The following is a 20,283-nucleotide window of genomic DNA, read 5'->3' as shown; positions in this document are numbered from 1 at the left end:
ATGACGTGTCTTCCGATGGACACGTCATAATTTTGTTCTAGAGAGAGAGAGAGAGGGCTTGAGGGCTGAAATCGGCGAAAGGCAGTGGCGGGTTTGCTGTTGTTGTTCGACCGGAAATGGAGGGAGTTCGGGCAGAGGCGACGTCGTGTATAGCGGTGTCGCGACCGAAAATTCTGGCTAGGGCACCACGACGGCAAGGAGCCGCTGTTGTCGCCGAAAATCGGAGGAAGTGAGAGTTGAAAATCTAAAGATCTAAGTCTTAAGGAAGAAAAGGGAACATAGATGAGGGATGGGGGAGGCGTGAGTGGCGGTTGGCCTTGTTTACTACTGTGGCCGGCGGCGCTCGTCGCTGTTGAAAGAAAAGGAAGTGAGAGGCGTGGGAGTCAGTGGAGGATTTCGAAGCGGCGAACTTGAAGGTGGAAGTTTCTGCAGTGGAGGATTTCGAAGGTGGCGGTGGCGTGATGGGGGGAGAGGAGGAGAAGTTGCTGCAGTGGAAGATTTCGAAGCGGCAATGGAGGATTTCGAAGCGGCAATGGAGGATTTCGAAGGTGAAGGCAGCGCGGTGGAGAAGGCGGGGCGGTGGAAGAGATGGGGGTGGAGGCGGCGGAAGAGAGAGAGAGAGCTCGCCGGCCGAAAGCTTGTGCCGGCAAGCCACGTAAAAAAAACGGTGCTAAAATTGAACAAGGAGCAAAGTTAGCCATATTAATTGAAACTTTTAAAAGTCGTGCTAAATTTGGAATTCGGCTTAAGTTCATGATATTAGATGCATTTAACCCTAAAATAAATACATATGTATACATATATATATATATATATATATATATATATATGTGCGTGTGTGTGTGAGTGTTAATATATTATATCTATATATACTTTTTTATATTTAATGAATTTATAGTTTAATTTTAAAATTTAAATTTTGATAAAATAATAACTTAACAACAATTATCCTAACATAGATGATCAAGGATAAAAATAATTGCACTTAGTTTAGTTTTAAATATATGTTTTTGATGTGAAATAATGGGCTCTAAGTTTAGTTTAATGTGGAAAATGATGGTGGTGATATTGATAGTGAAGGGTGAACAAATTGGATCTGAAATTCTCTCTCTACGACCGACCATTTAATCTACTCCAAGGATCCGCCGCTGCGGTCCCTTCCGGCGAAGCCGCGCCAGACCAGCAGCGAGTGGGGAGCGGAGTCGAGACCATCATCTAGATTCAGCTGTTGTCGCGGGTTCGAGCGGCGACTACTAAATCTTCTCTTCTTCTCAAGGATCCGCCGCTGCGGTCCCTTTCCGGCGAGACCGCGACAGACCAGCAGCGATTGGGGAGCGGAGTCGCGGTGCGGCGGCACTCAACTCTCGATCGGAATAGTTGGCGCAAGTCAACGGCGGCGGCAGCTTCTTATTCCAGATCTGGGCGGTTTCTCTTCATGAAAACAGAGCCCTAGGATGCGCGCCTTTCTTCTCCGGGCGGTCCACGCGGCGGCGCGCGCTGCCGTCTAGCCTCCGGCTATCTCCTATCTGCGTCCTTTCTTGGGGACGGTGCTATTATGGCTTCCCTCTCACCGTTCCCGCAGGTCTCAAATAACTACGTCTCTTGTCACGTTTTGCCTGGTTCTCGGCCTTCTCCTACGGCCAGCGTCGTCTCTCCGGTGGACGCCTCCCCTCTTCGGCTTGGGGGGCCGACCTCGGCTATGCCGCCACTGGAACAGTTCATCGGGAAGGGTCAATCTAAAGCTCAGCAATCCAGTCGATCTTTTGCGGATACTCTCAAACAGACGAAGGGAAGTCGGCAAGCTGATGTTCCTGCCTATGACTACACGGTTCTACAGCCTTCTTTGGTCAATGATAAACCCTGTCTTATCATTTCGGAAGGGTTCCATCAACGACAAGTGCGATCATTCTCTCATGCCCTGCATGGCCGGATTATCCTTCGCAAGGGGGATCGTCCTCATTTTGCTGCTGATTTGCATGTCGAGTTACAGCAGTTATGGAAGCCGGATTTATCTTGGGAAATTATTCCTCTGGGTAAAGGTTACTTCACCCTGAAATTCTCCTCTGCGCAAGATATGGCGCTGGCTTTCGCTAAAAATACATGGAAATTACGTCCGGGCATCTTGCATTTGCAGACTTGGGTCCCAAATTTTGATCCATACAAGGATTCATCCACTAAAGCACAAGTTTGGATTCGTGTTTTTAATTTACCTCACGAGTATTGGCATCCGGAGGTGCTTTCTGGTATTGCTAGACACGTAGGGGCACCAATTGTTATTGATGGTTTATCTGCTCATGCTTCTGTGGGTCATTTTGCGCGTATTTTGGTTGAGATGGATGTCTCCAAGGCTGTGCCTGATTTTTTTGATGTCAAATGTGGGGATCGGGTTTTTGTTCTCGAATTTGGATATGAAGACCTCCCATATTATTGTCACTCTTGTTGTGTTGTTGGCCATGCTACTACCTCTTGCAGGAGATCTAAAGAGGGGATGAATGATACTGAGGGTCAGCCCGCTGGCAAAGGTACTGACCCAGCCCCTGTTCAGCAACATCGCTCCAAATAGAAACAAGTGGATCGTAAACAGGCCTGCTCTGAGGCTTCTCTTCAGATGGTTGTTTATGAGAAGGGTGGAATACTGACCCCCTCGAATCGTGACTCTGCTCTTGGGGATGACGAGATGGACACCTTCCCGGATTCAACAAGGGAGGATGTCGTTGGTTCCCTAAATCTTGGATCTGATGCTGCGCAGGTGGACCTTCACAACCCCTTTGCTGCTCTGGAGTCGTTGGATGCTGAGGTTCAGTTGGATAATGAGGTTGTCTCTGAACACTCGGTTGGTGATAACAGGGCGGACAAGTCTGTTGGTATGGAGATTGTTCCGGTGATGAATGACACTACCCGACATCCGGTGGAAACTACTATAGTGTCAGATACACAGGTTGATATTGTCACTCTGCATTGTAGCGATACAGACATGGCTTTGACTGTGACGCCAGGAAAGGCGACAATGGAGGATCCTCCCATAATTCGCGGTCGTGGGCGTCCGAAAGGGCCTTCCAAGAAGGGGAAGGTCTCTGATTCATCTATCAAGAACCGGCTCCGGCGTATAATCAAGAATGGTATGTCCTCGGACAAACAAGGAACTGGTCGTGTCGCTGGTGCTGTTTTGCAGGGAGCCGTTCTTGACTCTTCGTCGCCAATGGAGTTCTTGCAAAAAGTGCAACAGGCTCATTCTGAAGGCGTGCATATGCAAAATTTTGTGATACACTCTTCTTCTTCTGACGCTGCTCGTGCTATGTCGACCGTGGTTTCTAAAAGATGGGGAGATATGCTTGACGACGACCATTCTTTTGATGAGGATGATCCTCTAAAAATGTTCTCTTAGTCTTGTTTGTTTTTCGGTTTCTCGTGGCTTCTCGCGGGTGCTTTCACTTGTTTTTGTTCTTTCTATTTTCCTTTTAATAAAATTTCTATTTCAGCAGATATTGATAGTGAAGGGGGAGTAATGGTTGAACGAAAGCAACCAACCCCAAACTATTGATGCTCAATTTTTAAGTGATGAAGAGGACCTCCCGCAAAACAATGAGAACTCGGATTTACTTGACATTCAAAACAATCTGATGTTAGCCCTTGAGGCGCAACTCAAAATTGTCGATGAGTTTACTCAGCAGCTCACAGATTTAAGGGAAAGACTTGCGACTACCCAGCAACAACTTAACGACATCTTCCAAATGGTTAAATAGGAATATAACCATTAAAGTATTTATCTATATATACAACTAGTGTATCTCCCGCGCTATGCGCGGTGAATGTGATTTTAGACTCTTATAAATTAAGTATATATTTTATATTTTCTTCGTCCATAAAAAATAGTCCTAAAAAGAGACGATACTAATTTTAATAAAAATGATTAGTGTATTGTGAGTAGAGAAATGCTCACACTTAAAAAGTAGTAATATAAATCATGATAATTAATTATATTGCCAGTGAAGAAAAAGATCTATCATGTGATGTAAAGTATCCAAAAATATAATGAGACTAATTTTTGTGGACGTACTTAAATTACAAAAATAGACTGTTTTTGTGGGCGGAAGGAGTAATTACTAATATAACCTAAAAAAATTAAAATTTAATATCAAATTTATTATTTTCAAACTTATCTAATATTTTAATATAATAACAAAATTAGCAACAATATATTAAATTTTAGTTTTATTACTATAAAATGTAATATAAAAATAAAAAATATTGAGAATAAAGTATGTAGAGGCTAAAATCTACAATTGAAGTTGACGTCTGCACGTCCGGATAGATTGGGCACTAGCAACCTGTCAACACAAGAACACGTAAGAGCCCTAGGTTGAGCACCGGGTGGGGGTGTCGACCGTAGAGCCTCCGACGCTCAAGTCAGTAGCGGAATAGCAAAATAAAATGATGAGCAAATTGAAATAGAGAGAAAGGCAGACTGGAGTGTGCGGTTACTTCAGGCTGTAAGCGGCGTCGGAGGGTGGAAATAGTGACAGTGTGTTGTGATAATGGAATATGAGAGGCGGAGATAGGCCAAGTTGGCTAGGCGGCGGAGTCAAGAGAATTCAAGGAGTCGATTGCAAGTAAGATTTTTCGTCTCCCCTTGTAACCTAGTCGGTCTGTCTATATAAAGGGCAGCCAGCCGCTAGGGTTTTACAAGCTGACCTTATCCGTCCACGCCTTCCACTTCCAAGTTGTTGCGATTTGGACGGGATCATAAAGATTCACCCTTTGACTGTGTCAGCTTGGCGAAAGATATTTCTTAGGGTTGATGGCTAGGTCATGTGACTTCGTCAACAAAGTGGGCGGTAACCCTTGGGCCGGATGTGATACCTCCGGCCTGGTTATCGATTCAAGTTGATCTATAGCTGTTTGGGCTAGATGGACCAATATATTTGACTGACTGGACCTTTTAGGGTCGTGCCAGATTGGCGAGCTAGCTTGACGGATTGACTTGATGGGCCAGGTTGAGTGCGAATTATTCAGCCTGACGGTTCAGACAGGTTGGTCTTGAAGTGAAGTATTCAACCTGGGTCAATCCAGTTAGGCCTTTCTAATTTGACTTATCGGGCTGGGCTAACAAGTTTTCTTAAGTAATTGAACTATCATCGTTATCGACCCAAGTTGGTCCGAAGCTTGTCGGGCTGGATGGACCGGGTTGCTTGACTCATTGGTCAGCTTGAGATGTTAATTGGGCTTGAGCCATGTTGACTGATTTTGCCCACTACAGTTAGCCCCCCACTCTTCAATTAGAATTGTCTAATTGAAGAGTTATTCGATTATAGTTATTTCGTATAGGTGAACTTCAGACTGTCTCGGTTGGTAGGGCCAATCGGTTTGTAAAAAGACAATGATTCAAGTTGACATTGACCAGCTATTCAAATGGCCAAGCTGAAACGAATTGTGATATTTGCCTCGAATTGGAGGAATACTAATGTGGGCCGATACCAGCCGTGAAGGTAAATGGTGTGGACCAATTCGAAATTAATTGACAGCCTGTGTATGTGAGTCGGGTTGAGTCTGTATGTCAATTTGGAGTTTGGTGCATCACCAACTTGGAATTTTTCAAAGAAATAATACAGCTTGTAGCCGTGTGCCAACATGGATTTTTGGTGCTTTACCAACTTGATGAACTTTTTTTTTAATTGGGGTAAGAAAATACACATATAAGTAACTTGGCCAACCTGGAAATCATTGTAGAAATAGATAACATGGGCCGATACCAGCCTGTAGATGCCTGAGCCAATGATTGAATATCGACTTGTAGATGTGTGAGCCAAGAATTAAATATCAGCCTGTTGTTAAGTGAGTCGAGAATTAAATATCAGCCTGTAGTTAAGTGAGTCGGGCTGAGTCTATTTAATTGTATGAAATTTGCGCCGTTTACCGGCGTGGAATTTTCGAAATAGGGATACCGGCCGCGAAGGTAGATTGCGTTGATCAATTCAAAATCAATTGAGCCTGTAAATACGTGAGCCAAGCTGAACCCATTTGTTAACGTGGGATGAAAGTGTCAGCATGTAAATATGTGGGCCAAGCTGGACACGTTTGCCAACATAAGCTGAAATATTACATTGACAAATTGAGATTTTCTTTTCTCTCTCTTTTTTTTTTTAAACAAGTGTTTTTTTTACAGTCTGGCTCATTTCCAGCCTGTATGCTTGGAATTTCTTTTCCATTTGTGTTGTCGAATTATGGAGCTTGAAAATTTGAAATAGATAAATATCTCCAGCTCAGATTTTTGCAATAGGCAAATTCCCAATTACTCCAGCTTGGAAAAATCGAAATTCTTGAAATTCGTGTTTTTATAACCACTCCCAGCTTGAAATTTTTCAGTAATAAGATGTAGGAATTTCAGCTTGGAATTATTCGAATAACAAGATGTAAAAGTTTTGCCCTTCACAAGTTGGGGTTTTATCTCACTCCTTTTAATGAGCACATATTTATAGGATGTATTTGAATTCGGTCATGTGTCGGATTTGGGTGTACTGTGTAGTCCCATAAAATAGATTATCGAAGTCCGGCCTGGTGGGTAGATTCCCATTTTTCATCGAAGGTTCAGCCTGGTGGGCGAATTTCCACTTTTCAACTAGGGTCCAGCCTGAAATAGGCGTATTTTCCAATTGCTTCAGCCTGGACAAATTGAAAGAATTTGAAATAGGTGTGTTTTTTACTCTCCAGCCTAGTTTCGAGAAGGTGAAAAAAGAAGGGTCCAGCCTGGTTTAAGAATTGAAAAAGAAAGAGGTCTCTCTCTCGTCTCATCCTCTCTCCCTCGCCTCTTTATGTTGCACAAACATTGGCGGCTGCTGCTGTTGGGAACCTTGTGGAATATCCTAACCCTTGTTTTGATGATACCAAAATTCATAGGACTTAGATGTAATAGACTAGAATCGTTTTGAACTCAAGTGTTAGAGTTCGTTTCTAGTTTAGCTGCGGTGTCAAAGACTGAAGACTGAAGACTAAAGAATGAAGACTGAAGACTGAAGACTGGAGTTACCAACTGAAGTATCAGTTGAAGAATCAGTTGTTTAATGCGCGCCATAGACTGATACTAAAGTCAAGTATCAGTTGAACATTCCTCCTAGGACTGATCTTCCAACGTTCAGAGGAAGCCACGTACGCCAAAGTACAGCCGCATTAAATGCAGAGATATCTCAATATCTTATCTCTGCAGAGGTCATTCCTATCTGGTGGTTACTTTTCAGAGATGTCACATCTCCTGTCGATCAAAGAGAGCCGTTTCCACACAGATAAGGAACCTCGAAGATTGAAGCCTCAGCCCAAATTCGAATTGCTCTCCAACGGAAGAAATCTTGAGGACGATTTACGCCAACGGATCTATTCAAGAATTCTCCTACAAATAGCGCTCGAGGATCACTTCAAATCTTCACCGATTCAACAACACAAGCTGAAGCTCTGCCGAAATAGCTACTCAGCCCAAAGCTTAAACCGCTCAAAGCTTGAATCGAAGAAGAGAATTCCAAAGCCAAAATCAGTCACTGCTGATTACATACATTCTCTTAGACCCTAGGCATATATTCTGTGTACTCAGAAGCCAAAGGTCAAACTTGCTTCAAAGAACTTGTTCTTTGTAAGTATAGTTGACACTCGTTTAAACCTCTCCCCCATAAGAGTGTTTGAGTGATTCGGAGATTCAGGAAGGTACTTTGAACTCTGAAAGAGAAGTCTGAGCACGAGGTGTGCTTAGCAGGGAAATCCTACGCGAGTTGTGTAGGTGCTGAAATCCTATACGAGGTGTGTAGGTGGAGAAATCCTATGCGAGGTGTGTAGGTGCTGAAGAGAGTTTATCTTCAGTTCACGGTTTGCAGTGCACCAGGCAAGCACTTGTGGAGTGGATTGTTGGTCTGATCAACCAGCCGTGGATGTAGGAAAGAGTTTTTCCGAACCACGTAAAAGTCTCTGTGTTATTTACAGCTTTCAGTTTTACATTCTTAACTGTGTTATTTCTTTTGATAAAACTGAACACTGACTAACTGCTAGAGAAACCTTAATCCAACTATCTGCTCCACCGAGGCTATTCGAAACTAAGTTTAATTTCCGCTGCGTGTGATATCAATCTGACTGAACTATCCTCTGATAGTAAGGAAGAGTGATATCATCTCTATCTTTGCAAACACGACTGAAGCCCTTACGTGGATCAGTTAAGTTCTTGTGACTTAACTGATAACTCTTTACTGAAGAGCTTTCAGTATCAGTCGTCAACCCTGTTGGTCAAAACTAATTTCGGTTAAACAGGTGTCTGGTTTGCTTGTAAAGTTTCGTTTCTATCTCTGACTGAGATCCCTCTGATTGAGGTTGGTAGATAGACCAAAAATAGCCTATAGGTGTATTCCCCCCCCATACACCTATTCGAGACCCCCCCGGACCTAACAGCTGCCGTTCCGCCATCTCACGATTGGACGGCGCTGTTCAGATTTTTAGGAGGTCGGAGGCGATGCCCTCTGTAGGATAGCCGAGGGAGGAGAAGTTTTGTCGGTCGAGGGCCGGCCAGGATGTGGCTCCCTTTGTCGGGTAGTCGAAGGAGGAGAAGTTTGGTGGCCGGATTTGGGGTTTTTTGGGAGAGATTCGTGGTTTTCTGGGCTGGATCTGTGATTTGCATGAGGGAGAAGAGGAGATTGGGAGAGGAAGAGGGCTCTTGGCCACCGGAGGACAGAGGGAGCGGCGGCAGTTCTTCTAGTTGTTGCCCTGAATGGACAGTGGCAGCCCGAGGCGAGACGCACGGCGGCGGCATGGTGTCACCGGCGACTGTCGCTATTTTGTGAGGTGAGAGGGACGAGCCTTCTCTTATTGTTTGATATTTCTGCTCCTGGAGATTGATGGACTCGGCACTTTTCAGATTTGGGAGAGACAAAATAGATAGGTGGTGTCATTGGCTTGAGCAATGGCTTGGAAGAACTTGAGAACGCTGCGGGGCTCGTGGACTCGAAGGAAGGAAAACTCGACTCGCGTCTCGTTTAAGCATGTGCGGAGGGCGAGGGTAGCCTCGCGATGCGACCGCTGCTTGTGCAGCGATTTCAGCAGCTATACAACCGACGACTGTTGTACCTGAGCAGTCGACTCGAGGCGCGCGGTGGCGGTGCGATGTCGCCAGCGGCCGTCACTTATATGCTCGTGGGTGAAACTGGGCGTGAGCAACAGTGGCGACTTCGCCGGAGGTCTAAACTGGAAGGAATTGGTAAGGCTCGATCTAGTGTATCTTTTCATTCAATGTATTTTTTGCTATGTAGATTAATGTAATCATAGCTTATTATTGGGTATTTTGCATTTGACGTATGCACTCTTCGAAACGTACTTTTTTGGTGTATTTTTGCATTTAGTTGATACTTCTCTTTCCATAGGGTCGTGGTGTTGCAGCCTGAGATTGAAAGGGAGACGGAACAGAGGGAGGCGAAAGAGAGGGGTAAGACTGAGCAACATTTTCGCTGGAGGTCGAGGGTGGCTCTTTTTCTTTCAGTATTATCCGAACTCGATGTGGCTTGGTTTTTCATGCGATGTATAGGAGTTCAGAGAGCAGGTAGGGAAAGACGGCGTTGAGTCGGACAGGCAGCGACAGCGGCGTCGCTCGTTGCTTGATTCGAGAGGGGGGCAGCGCGTGCCTGCGTGGGACGAAGGTGGCGGCCGCAACCGTGGCTCACCGCTGTCGCCGGAGGACAGAGGGAGGTGGCGGCGGTTCTTCTTGCCTGGCCAAGGGTGGACCTCGGCAGTGGCCACCCGCAGTTCTAGGCTGACCTCAGATGCACTCAACAACAAATTCAAGCTGCAATTCGTCTTGAATTCTAGCTCGAATGTGACTATTTCAAACTTTTCAACTAGGATTTACAGATGAAATCAGGTGCTTTAATTGAAGCGTGATTATTATATCTTTCAATGGGATTATAGATTTGAGTGAGGAGTTCTTTTTGCTTTTGTGAATCTGTATTTCACAGCCTGTATCTGCGTCGTATCATCAATTTGAATTTATGATTTGTGTTATCTGTGTTTGCTTGTTTGAGAGGGAGTTAAGCGAGGTATCTGAGATGGAGATGGAGATGGAGATGGAGTTGAGCGGCCAGATAGGCGAGGTGGGTGGCGGCAGCCGGGTGTTGCCGACGGCCGCTGCTGATTTGTGCAGCGAAGGAGACGAGCTGGGGGAGTTAAATCCAGCAGCTCTCCGCTGGAGACTTCAAGGTGAGTATTTGCACAAAGTTGATTTTTCTATATTAACTTTATCTTTGAATTTGCTATACTGATTTTGTCTTTTAATGAGTGATATCACAGCTGCTTGTTGTCCCCTGTAGTTGTAATTGTGATGATGTACGATTCTTTATGTGGAAAAGTAAAGTGGACTAGTAGAATAGTCTGTTTTGAGTCTCTGCAGTTTGAGAGTCTGCATAAACTTAGTAAATATGCAATCTTTTCATATCTTTACTTTTTCAGACTGCTGGTGGTTGCCTTTGCTGGTATTATATTTCAGGAGGTCATTTGATTTTGTCTTGTCTGAGTGGCAATAAGAGTAGCAATAGCCTATATTTCGTTCTTCATATTTCTTATTTTTTCATTTCAATTAGTAGGCTATGAGAGAGGGAGCTCCGCAGCAGGAGAGAGCCTGGAAGGGAGGAAGCGAGAAGAAGATCTTTTCATTGGTTAGTGGCTTTCTTTTAGTATACAAAGGTGGAGGGGATAGTTCACCGTTTGACATTTTATTTACTATTTTTCTTGTCTGTTTTTGGAGGATTTGAGCTTCTCTACATGAGGGATCGGCTCAGGGACGGAGGTCGTGACGGAACAAGATCTTGAGAGAAGGTGATAGGGTTTTTTTTTTTTTTTTTTGGCAGCATTATGTTTTGTCGATCATATCTCCTCCTTGTACGTGGATCCAATGTTTGGCCTTTTGAATATTAGTGTAAAATTTGCCAAAGAATTTTGTCAAAGTATGACCTTGTATCTATTTTTAGCTTTGCATATAAATATTGTGGCACCATTATTTTGAGGTTTGAATGATCAGCCTGCTTAATTTCAGCTTTCCATGTGGGGTTTGGAGAATGAGGTTTCTGTGTTTGGATATGTTTCGTTCGTGGCATTTACTGGAGAATAGTTTACTTACTTCATACAGTTTCCATAGACCGTGTATGTATATGACTAGAAAATTGGAATTATATCACCGAAAATGATAATCAGCGCAGAAAAGAGGGTCTGTCGAAGCAATGTAAAAAATATATTTTGCCTTTGTATCGCCTATATATTGAAGTTGGATTGGAGTAAAAACTTGTGGACTTTAGTTTGTCCAAACAAGATAATGAGCGGTGTTGCTTGTTTCGTGCAAGCTAGGATTTATGTTAAAAGTATCACATGGCATTTCTCATGTGTTTGTCTAAGTTTATGTGCACTGGTGCACATTATAATTTCTTGCTGAGTGGAGAGATTAGATAATTGGAAGAATTTGATTTGTCGAGGACGATACTCTAAATACTTCAAATCAGAATATAATAATGAATACTCCTCTGTTACTAGGAAATATATTTTGTAACAAGTTGGAATAGTGAAATTTGTGATGCTCAACAAGTTATGATAGCAATAGATACTCTCGCGTTGGCAATCCTCAATTATGGTTTCAATAACGTATGGATTGGCGCAACATATTGCAGCTTATATATCGAAAGAACAACAATATGTCGAAGAGACGCATAGACACAACTTGTCCTCTTATTTTCATTTCGAATTTTTCAGCCTGGAATTAATATTTGTGAATTTATTTCATCTAGACAGAACCAGGCGAATTCATATGTGTCGTCTTGTATGTGATTTTGATATGTATACTTGTATTTATTTTGCCAAGCCGAGACGAGTTGTTGTTGCGTTTGACTTTGGCGGCTTGTGCCCCACTTTGGCGTGCTGGCTAATTAGATAATTTCATGCAGCATGCCGGCTTGGAACTATTTTTTGAATCAAATGTTAGAATTGTAGAGTTGTCGGCTCTGAATTGCCTAAGTCGAATACTTGAAATTGAACCAAGTTGGTTTTCATTGGGTCACACTGACTTCGACCAATTGTGGCTAGTACAATATGATAAGAATATATGAACATGTGGCACATTCAGACTATCAAAAAGATAAATGTTTACAAACTTCTTGTCTTCAAGCTGGGTAGTCTATCCAATTTGATGATCAAAGATGATTTTATTGACATAGGTTGATATTGTCGTCGCAGACGGATCATCATTGGCGACTTATATTTCGCAAGGTGTTAACATCGTAGGGCAGGCTGAGACACGTTGATTTGAGGTTGATGGCTGCACTCCGGAGAGTTGCCTACATACCTCTCGCAAGGTGTTAACGTCGTAGGGTAGGCTGAGACACGTTGATTTGAGGTTGGTGGCTGCACTCCGGAGAGTTGCCTACACACCTCTCGCGGGGATCAAGCCAAATATAGTTCTTAGGCCAGTTGCGACTGGTTGGGCGAATTCATTGGCAAACAACTAGTCCTGGGTGAACTCCCACGGACCGTGTCCGTCCGCCTATTGGTTAACTTGGGTTGGCGTGATCGTCTGATTGAACCCCAGTATGGTGGGTTGTATGCCTCCTATGACGGCATCGCTCATTGCTACGCCCAGGGTGGTGAAGTTGGTTCGGGCAGGTTGTCTCCCAATGATGGTTGTTCCATCTTGTCGGAGTGTTCCAGTCGGTCTGCCGTTTAAGTCGAATTATCTAAGTTCACGTGCTTGGTCCAGTGCGAACGTTGTAATGTTGGTATCGTCAGACATGATTATTGCTCGTAGAGGTCTACGGAAAGTGCGTTGATTCACTTGATTGCTAGGGCCCCATGGTGGGCGCCAAATTGTAGAGGCTAAAATCTACAATTGAAGTTGACGTCTGCACGTCCGGATAGATTGGGCACTAGCAACCTGTCAACACAAGAACACGTAAGAGCCCTAGGTTGAGCACCGGGTGGGGGTGTCGACCGTAGAGCCTCCGACGCTCAAGTCAGTAGCGGAATAGCAAAATAAAATGATGAGCAAATTGAAATAGAGAGAAAGGCAGGCTGGAGTGTGCGGTTACTTCAGGCTGTAAGCGGCGTCGGAGGGTGGAAACGGTGACAGTGTGTTGTGATAATGGAATATGAGAGGCGGAGATAGGCCAAGTTGGCTAGGCGGCGGAGTCAAGAGAATTCAAGGAGTCGATTGCAAGTAAGATTTTTCGTCTCCCCTTGTAACCTAGTCGGTCTGTCTATATAAAGGGCAGCCAGCCGCTAGGGTTTTACAAGCTGACCTTATCCGTCCACGCCTTCCACTTCCAAGTTGTTGCGATTTGGACGGGATCATAAAGATTCACCCTTTGACTGTGTCAGCTTGGCGAAAGATATTTCTTAGGGTTGATGGCTAGGTCATGTGACTTCGTCAACAAAGTGGGCGGTAACCCTTGGGCCGGATGTGATACCTCCGGCCTGGTTATCGATTCAAGTTGATCTATAGCTGTTTGGGCTAGATGGACCAATATATTTGACTGACTGGACCTTTTAGGGTCGTGCCAGATTGGCGAGCTAGCTTGACGGATTGACTTGATGGGCCAGGTTGAGTGCGAATTATTCAGCCTGACGGTTCAGACAGGTTGGTCTTGAAGTGAAGTATTCAACCTGGGTCAATCCAGTTAGGCCTTTCTAATTTGACTTATCGGGCTGGGCTAACAAGTTTTCTTAAGTAATTGAACTATCATCGTTATCGACCCAAGTTGGTCCGAAGCTTGTCGGGCTGGATGGACCGGGTTGCTTGACTCATTGGTCAGCTTGAGATGTTAATTGGGCTTGAGCCATGTTGACGGATTTTGCCCACTACAAAGTACACATTAATATTATTAATTTTAACAAATATTATTCAATAATTATAATTGTTTTTATAGGATTCATGCATGATCTTTTCTATTTTGCTTTGAACTTCATATTCTAACATATTGTGATAAGCTAATAGTTTAATAATTAATAACTAACTATCGTTATTATGAAACCTAATTTCTAGTAAATATTTCTTGTTTTATGATTAACTTATACTTACTAAATATGCTTTTAATTTAAACGAATGTTTTTTTTTACTAAAGTTTAAACGAATGATTGATCAATTAAAAAAATGTAACTGCTATTACTATTTTGAAATGCATCAATGAACATTTTTTAATTTACAATGTGACACTTTTATAATCTTTTAAATAAATTAACAAAATAATCTATATATCTTTATATTAGTTGCATTGGGTTCTATTAAAAATAAATTAATACTATAACATAAATATAAATACATAATTTGAAATTGAAACATTATAATTACAGAAAAAATGGGAGGAAAATAGGATTTTTTTTAGTTTTTTAAAAATATCAAATGGTCTAGAAAGTAAAATAGAAATATTGTTTGAATTATTCTAAAACATTAAATGGTCAAGAATAATTAACTAGGGGGGATTAGCTCACCTGGCTACCGGGTCCTCACTTAAGTGATGAGACTCGGGTTCAATCCCCATTGGGAGCGAATTTGGTGATTGGAGAGATAAGGTGGGCTTGGTGATTTCTTGAAGTGTTTGGGGTACTAATTGTTAACATCTAACATTACTTTATTCGATAAAAAAATGGTCAAGAATAATTAGTAGAAAAATACGCTTTTTGTAAAAAACTAGTACGCTCTCCCGTGCGATGCACGGTAAACATCGAAATTGATATTATGTTAAATAAATACATAAATATTAATTAAAATTAAAATATTAATAAATATAAATTTTAAAATAAAATAATTTACCTCAATTACTAAATAAAGAACTTGAATATGAAAACATATAAATTTTCAAGTTAATATAAAGTGTAATGTAATTATATTTCTTCATATATATACAAAAATATATATACTTAGATATGTATTTATATGATCTATATTTATGTATGTAACTTCAAATCTCATGGCATCAGGAGAAATATATATTATAAAAAAAAGAAATACTCTTTACATATTTTCTTTTCATTTACTTTTCCTATTTTTCATTCATATTTTTCTCTAAATTATACATTTAATTACAAAAAATCAATCATTAATTTCATATAATTATGTGAAGTACTTTTTTATATTATAGTGTTGTTCCAATGGTGCATTTGCTAAATTTTCAAATATGTCATATAATTTTATTTATTATTGTATTAATATCGGTATATCACTGCTCACACTCAATTTAACGATTTTGGGTCCACATTAAATTAAACAAAACTAATAATTCACACTTAATATAATAATTTTAGGCTCTTAAAAGTTCAAAAACATATTATTGTTAAAAGTCCATATTTAAATATCTCAAATTTATTTAGAAAATAAAAAATAAGTACAAATACAAATAATATTTATGTTAATTCCGTAATTAAATAGCCACAAATTAATTATAAAAATCAAAATTAGTGAAAGTTGAATTAAAATTAATCAACAAAACCGTGAAACTTAATTTGGTGTCAAATTTGTTTTTATTTAATCGTTAAATATACACTACTTTGCTATAATTAAGCTGTAATTAGCATATTTACTTTAACATTTTTTATAGTATTATTTCGGCAATGCAAAATAGAGTTCTTTTCTTTTTAACATTTTCTATATTGCAGCCACACATATTTTCTCTCAAGTTTAAATTACACAAAAATTCCCTAACACGGAGTACTTAAATCCAAATAGTATAAAAAGTAAAATAATGAAAGCCCTAAACATATTTCACCCATCCCAATTAATCAAGCGCCGCTGGGCCTTCATCATCCCAAGTCGTTTTCTTCTTTCTGCGCCGAGGAGAGCAACAGTAAGGAGAAAAGATCCGGTAGCCACCACTGTGAAAAACTTATAGTCATCGCTCGCCGTCTCTGTCTCACAAAAAAAAAACCTTCGCTCTATCCGCCTATCACTCGCCGCCGCACGGACCACCCTGCCCCGCCGTCTGTGGCAGTAGCCGTAGCACGACACATGCCCTTTTTCCCTCGCTATCTCCGCCTTTCTTTCACTTTGTCTCTCTCGCCTATCACTCTCTGTGGCTTCGCCTCGGCTCCTCTGTGCGGCATTCCAAACAGCAGTTGGGTAACTCATTTATGTCTTTAAACATTCCATTTTTTCTTCTCCTTCTTCATACACAAATTTTGACTACATAGAAGCTGTGATCCTGGGGATTTGTGAATTTTTGAATTTTTTCGACTACTATGCTTTGAGAGCATCGACTTATTGAAGCAATCTGTGATCTTGAGAACACCGAAAGTGATTTGCTTCGAAACGTGATTTTTCAGAAATGAAGTGCAGAGATTAGTGTGAAGCGGTAAATAAATTTGGTATTTATAAACAATTATAGGTTTGTTTTTTTTTGTACGTGATACGTAACTGAACTCCATTAATGATCGTGGTTTATTGGATATGCATTACAAAGAATATAATATATTTAATTTGTTGTATTTGTTGAATCTGTTAACGATCTAAACAAACAAACGTTAAACTTGTGGAATATTCTGTTAAAAAATGACGGTAGGTTAGATTCTGTTAAACTGGCTTTTTATATAATATATAGATACATCCACCCATATTAAAAGATATTTGACTTTAGATTTTGTAAAGATGGTAGTATATATTAATCAATTTTAATTTCATTATATTTTCCCTATTTTTTTTTTTGTTCTTTGTGGGGGTATTTTCCCTATTTTAAAATGTTATACACGCTTTTTGTAAAAAATACATCCACCCATATTAAAAGATATTTGACTTTAGATTTTGTAAAGATAGTAGTATATATTAATCAATTTTAATTTCATTATATTTTCCCTATTTTTTTTTATTTTTCTTTGTGGGGGTATTTTCCCTATTTTAAAAGGGAATAATTCACTTTTCTATTATAGAGTAAAATTTAATTACTTGGATGAGAGTAATGAGAAAATGCAAATACCTTTTTCTATACATTATTAAGAATTATTTAATAATCAATTACATATTTAGATGAAGTTCTTGAGTTAATGTTTTATAATAATCACATAATTTTATATCATTAATTTTTAATATATAATATAAATAAAATATATAATTTTAAATATATATATATATATATATATATATATATACATATATAATTTTTTATGTGTGTGAAACATTTAATTTTATTTTTTATTCTTTATACAAAAAATATATTTTACTGTTTTTGAGCGAATTGTTTTGGCCATTTAATGTTTTAGCACAATTACATAATGTCTTATTAATAAAATTTTAATACATAAAATAAATAAAAATAAATAATTTTAAAAATTAAAATACTAAAATTGAGAAAAAAAAGAGGAAAATGAAAAGTGTTTGGAATGCAATTGCTCGACCATTTTTTTTTTTTTGAGCAAATTGCTCGACCATTTGAACATTTAATACGTGTCCTTGAAAAACCAACTCATGCGATTTTTTAGGTTATAGTTATAACAGCAGCATGTTATATAATATAACAGAGCAGAGCTGACCGCCCTGCCAGAGCAGAGCTCAACCCGTCTCGCCAGAGCAGAGCTGACCGTCTGCCAGAGCAGAGCTCAACCTGCCTCGCCAGAGCAGAGCTGACCGCCCTGCCAGAGCAGAGCTCAACCCGCCTCGCCAGAGCAGAGCTGCCTGACCTGCCAGAGCAGAGCTCAACCCGCCTCGCCAGAGCAGATGTAACTTCGACTATATTTGCATTATAATACATATATTATTATTTTTTTCAAAACGCCAATCATGCTTCAACTTTTAGAATACTTGGGGCTCATGAGGCGCAACTTTTTGAGGTTTGAGGATTCCTAATCCTCATTAAATATATTAATCTATAAGTATAACTTCGCATGATTAAAAAAAAAGTGAAGCAAGAAAACAAGCAACAGTCAGCAGTAACTTTTATTTTGATTATATGTAGATATATAAACTCATAATTTATGTAATTTTTATTGACAATAGTAGTCGAGGCAAAGAGGCACAATTAAGACACGCCAATCTCTATTTTTTTGTCAAACACATATCATACACATTAGAATCATAGATGTGAAACAAATAATCACATATAACATATGGGCATAATGTTAATATGACAATAGCCATTAATCCATTCATCACAAAACACTTTATACACAAGAATAATAGAACATAATCAGAATACTTTATCATAAAACAACATAGAACAAGAGTAACAAGGTGGATCTCTCCCAAACCAGATCAACCACTCAAATCTTTAGGATTTCTAGGAACTTGCCTTTATCAACACTGATTTAAAATTTCATCACGACAACTACAAGTTCTCAGTTTGAGGCTTCAAAATAATTAATTTTTTTTCCAATGAGTAGGGATGGCAGTGGATCTTGGACCCGGTCCAGATCCGTGGATCCAGATCCGTTTTTCAGGGTCTGGATCTCAATTTTTTGGACCCGACGGATCTGGATCCGGATCTGGATCTCAATTTTAAAAACGGATCTGGATCTGGATCTGAAAATTTCAGATCCGGATCCGACCCAGATCCGACCCGTGGATCCGTTTTATTTAATATATATTTTTTATATTTGATATTTATTTTCTTAATATTATTTAATATATTAAAATTAAAAATAATATACTACTTAAAAATTTCATTTAGAATTAGAACTAAGGAAACCCTAAAATTTCCTACATTGAGCGGCGCCTCCCTCCTGCTTGGCTTCCCAAATCCTATCTTCGATTCCAGCCATCTCCACCGTCCGGCGCCACCGTCCCATCTGTCCGACTCCGTCAACTTCTCCATCTCGCCGGGCAGAGGTTCGCCGCCAGAGCTTCGCACACCAGAGGTTCGCCGGGCAGAGGTTCGCCGTCAACTTCTCCATCTCGCCGGGCAGAGGTTCGCGCACCAGAGGTTCGCCGGCAGAGGTTCAGCGGCCCAGCTCGCTGAATTGTAGCCAAAGGTTCACCGCTAGAGGTTCGCGCGCCGAATCGCTGCCACCGTTCGCGAGTCCAGAACCTCCACCGCCGCGAGTCTAGAGGCTTCACCTCCGCGAGTCCAGAACCTCCACTGCTTTGCTAGATTCAACATACGCGAGTCTAGAACCTCCGTGAGTCCAGAACCTCCGCGAGTCTATAGTTTTTGAGAGATTCAACCATTTGTTAGATTTGAACTTTATGACTTGATTATGATTTTTGACTGAATTGCTTATGAAATGCTTCTAGTTTTCGATTCAATTTATGACAGATTCAACCATTTGTTTTGAATTTATCTTAACAACAGTAGATCCATGGATCTAGACCCGTGGACCCGCGGATCTGACGGATCTGGATCTGGATCTGAATTTTTTAGATCCGTCGGATCTGGGGCGGATCTGGATCTGATAAAATTAAACGGATCCGGATCTGGTACTGATGAGATCCGGTCCAGATCCGGCCCGTTGCCATCCCTACCAATGAGTGAGGCTTCAACTACAAGTTCTCAATTTCTCTTTCATTATACAAAATGAGATTTTTTTAACTGGGGAATTAGAAAGCAATTTGCAGAGTCACTTTGATTTTTCATTTTTGTGAAACAAAAAATATTTTTCGTAATAAAAGGTTCATACTAATAAGGAGATCTTCTATTTATAATAGAATAAATAATGTTATGTTAGTGATTGCGTTAGAAAAATTTCGTAAGAATTTTTTTTTCTTACATAATAATAATAATAATAATAATAATAATAATAATAATAATAATAATAATAATAATGTAAAATATGATTTATAGTTTTAAAAAATTAAATTAAGATTTTCATAATAAAGTATGATTCATAGTTCTAAGAATTAAATTATAATTTGTTTAAAATAAATTATGAACTAATAATAATAATAATAATAATAATAATAATAATAATAATAATAATAATAATAATAATAATAATAAGTAATTTGCATTTTATAAAATAATACAAAAAATATTGAATATATATGTAAGTAAGAATCCTGACAATGAGGAAAAAGAATACCAAAGAAAAGTCAGAAATAAGAATCCTCGAATGTTACACTACTTTCCTTATTTTCAGGATTCTTATTACTTTCCCTGCCTGACAAAAATTTAACAAAACACAGGAATTTAATATTTTGGAATCAGATTACTTTTCTAAGTTAGAATTCGTGCCAAACAAAAAGGCTCTATATATTTTTGTGTAATATAGGCACTTATTTTTGTAGATTTCTTGCTGGATTGACATCCCTAAATATAAGTATGCATAATGTTACACACAAATATGTATAGTAATATTCAGCTATATGCATAACTA

At 39.8% G+C, this 20,283-nt stretch overlaps 1 protein-coding gene across 1 annotated transcript; it reads left to right on the top strand.

The window, feature by feature from the left end:
* Window positions 1–1,555: 1,555 nt before the first annotated feature.
* LOC131008855 (uncharacterized) lies at window positions 1,556–2,563 on the top strand. Its single transcript, XM_057935952.1, has one exon. The coding sequence runs from the start codon at window positions 1,556–1,558 to the stop codon at window positions 2,561–2,563; it is 1,008 nt and encodes a 335-aa protein (XP_057791935.1).
* Window positions 2,564–20,283: the final 17,720 nt, after the last annotated feature.

Source organism: Salvia miltiorrhiza, chromosome 1, assembly GCF_028751815.1.
Source record: "Salvia miltiorrhiza cultivar Shanhuang (shh) chromosome 1, IMPLAD_Smil_shh, whole genome shotgun sequence".
Taxonomy (NCBI): Eukaryota; Viridiplantae; Streptophyta; class Magnoliopsida; order Lamiales; family Lamiaceae; genus Salvia; species Salvia miltiorrhiza.
Note: the sequence above shows the minus strand (reverse complement) of the source record. Positions and strands in the feature narration are given on the sequence as shown.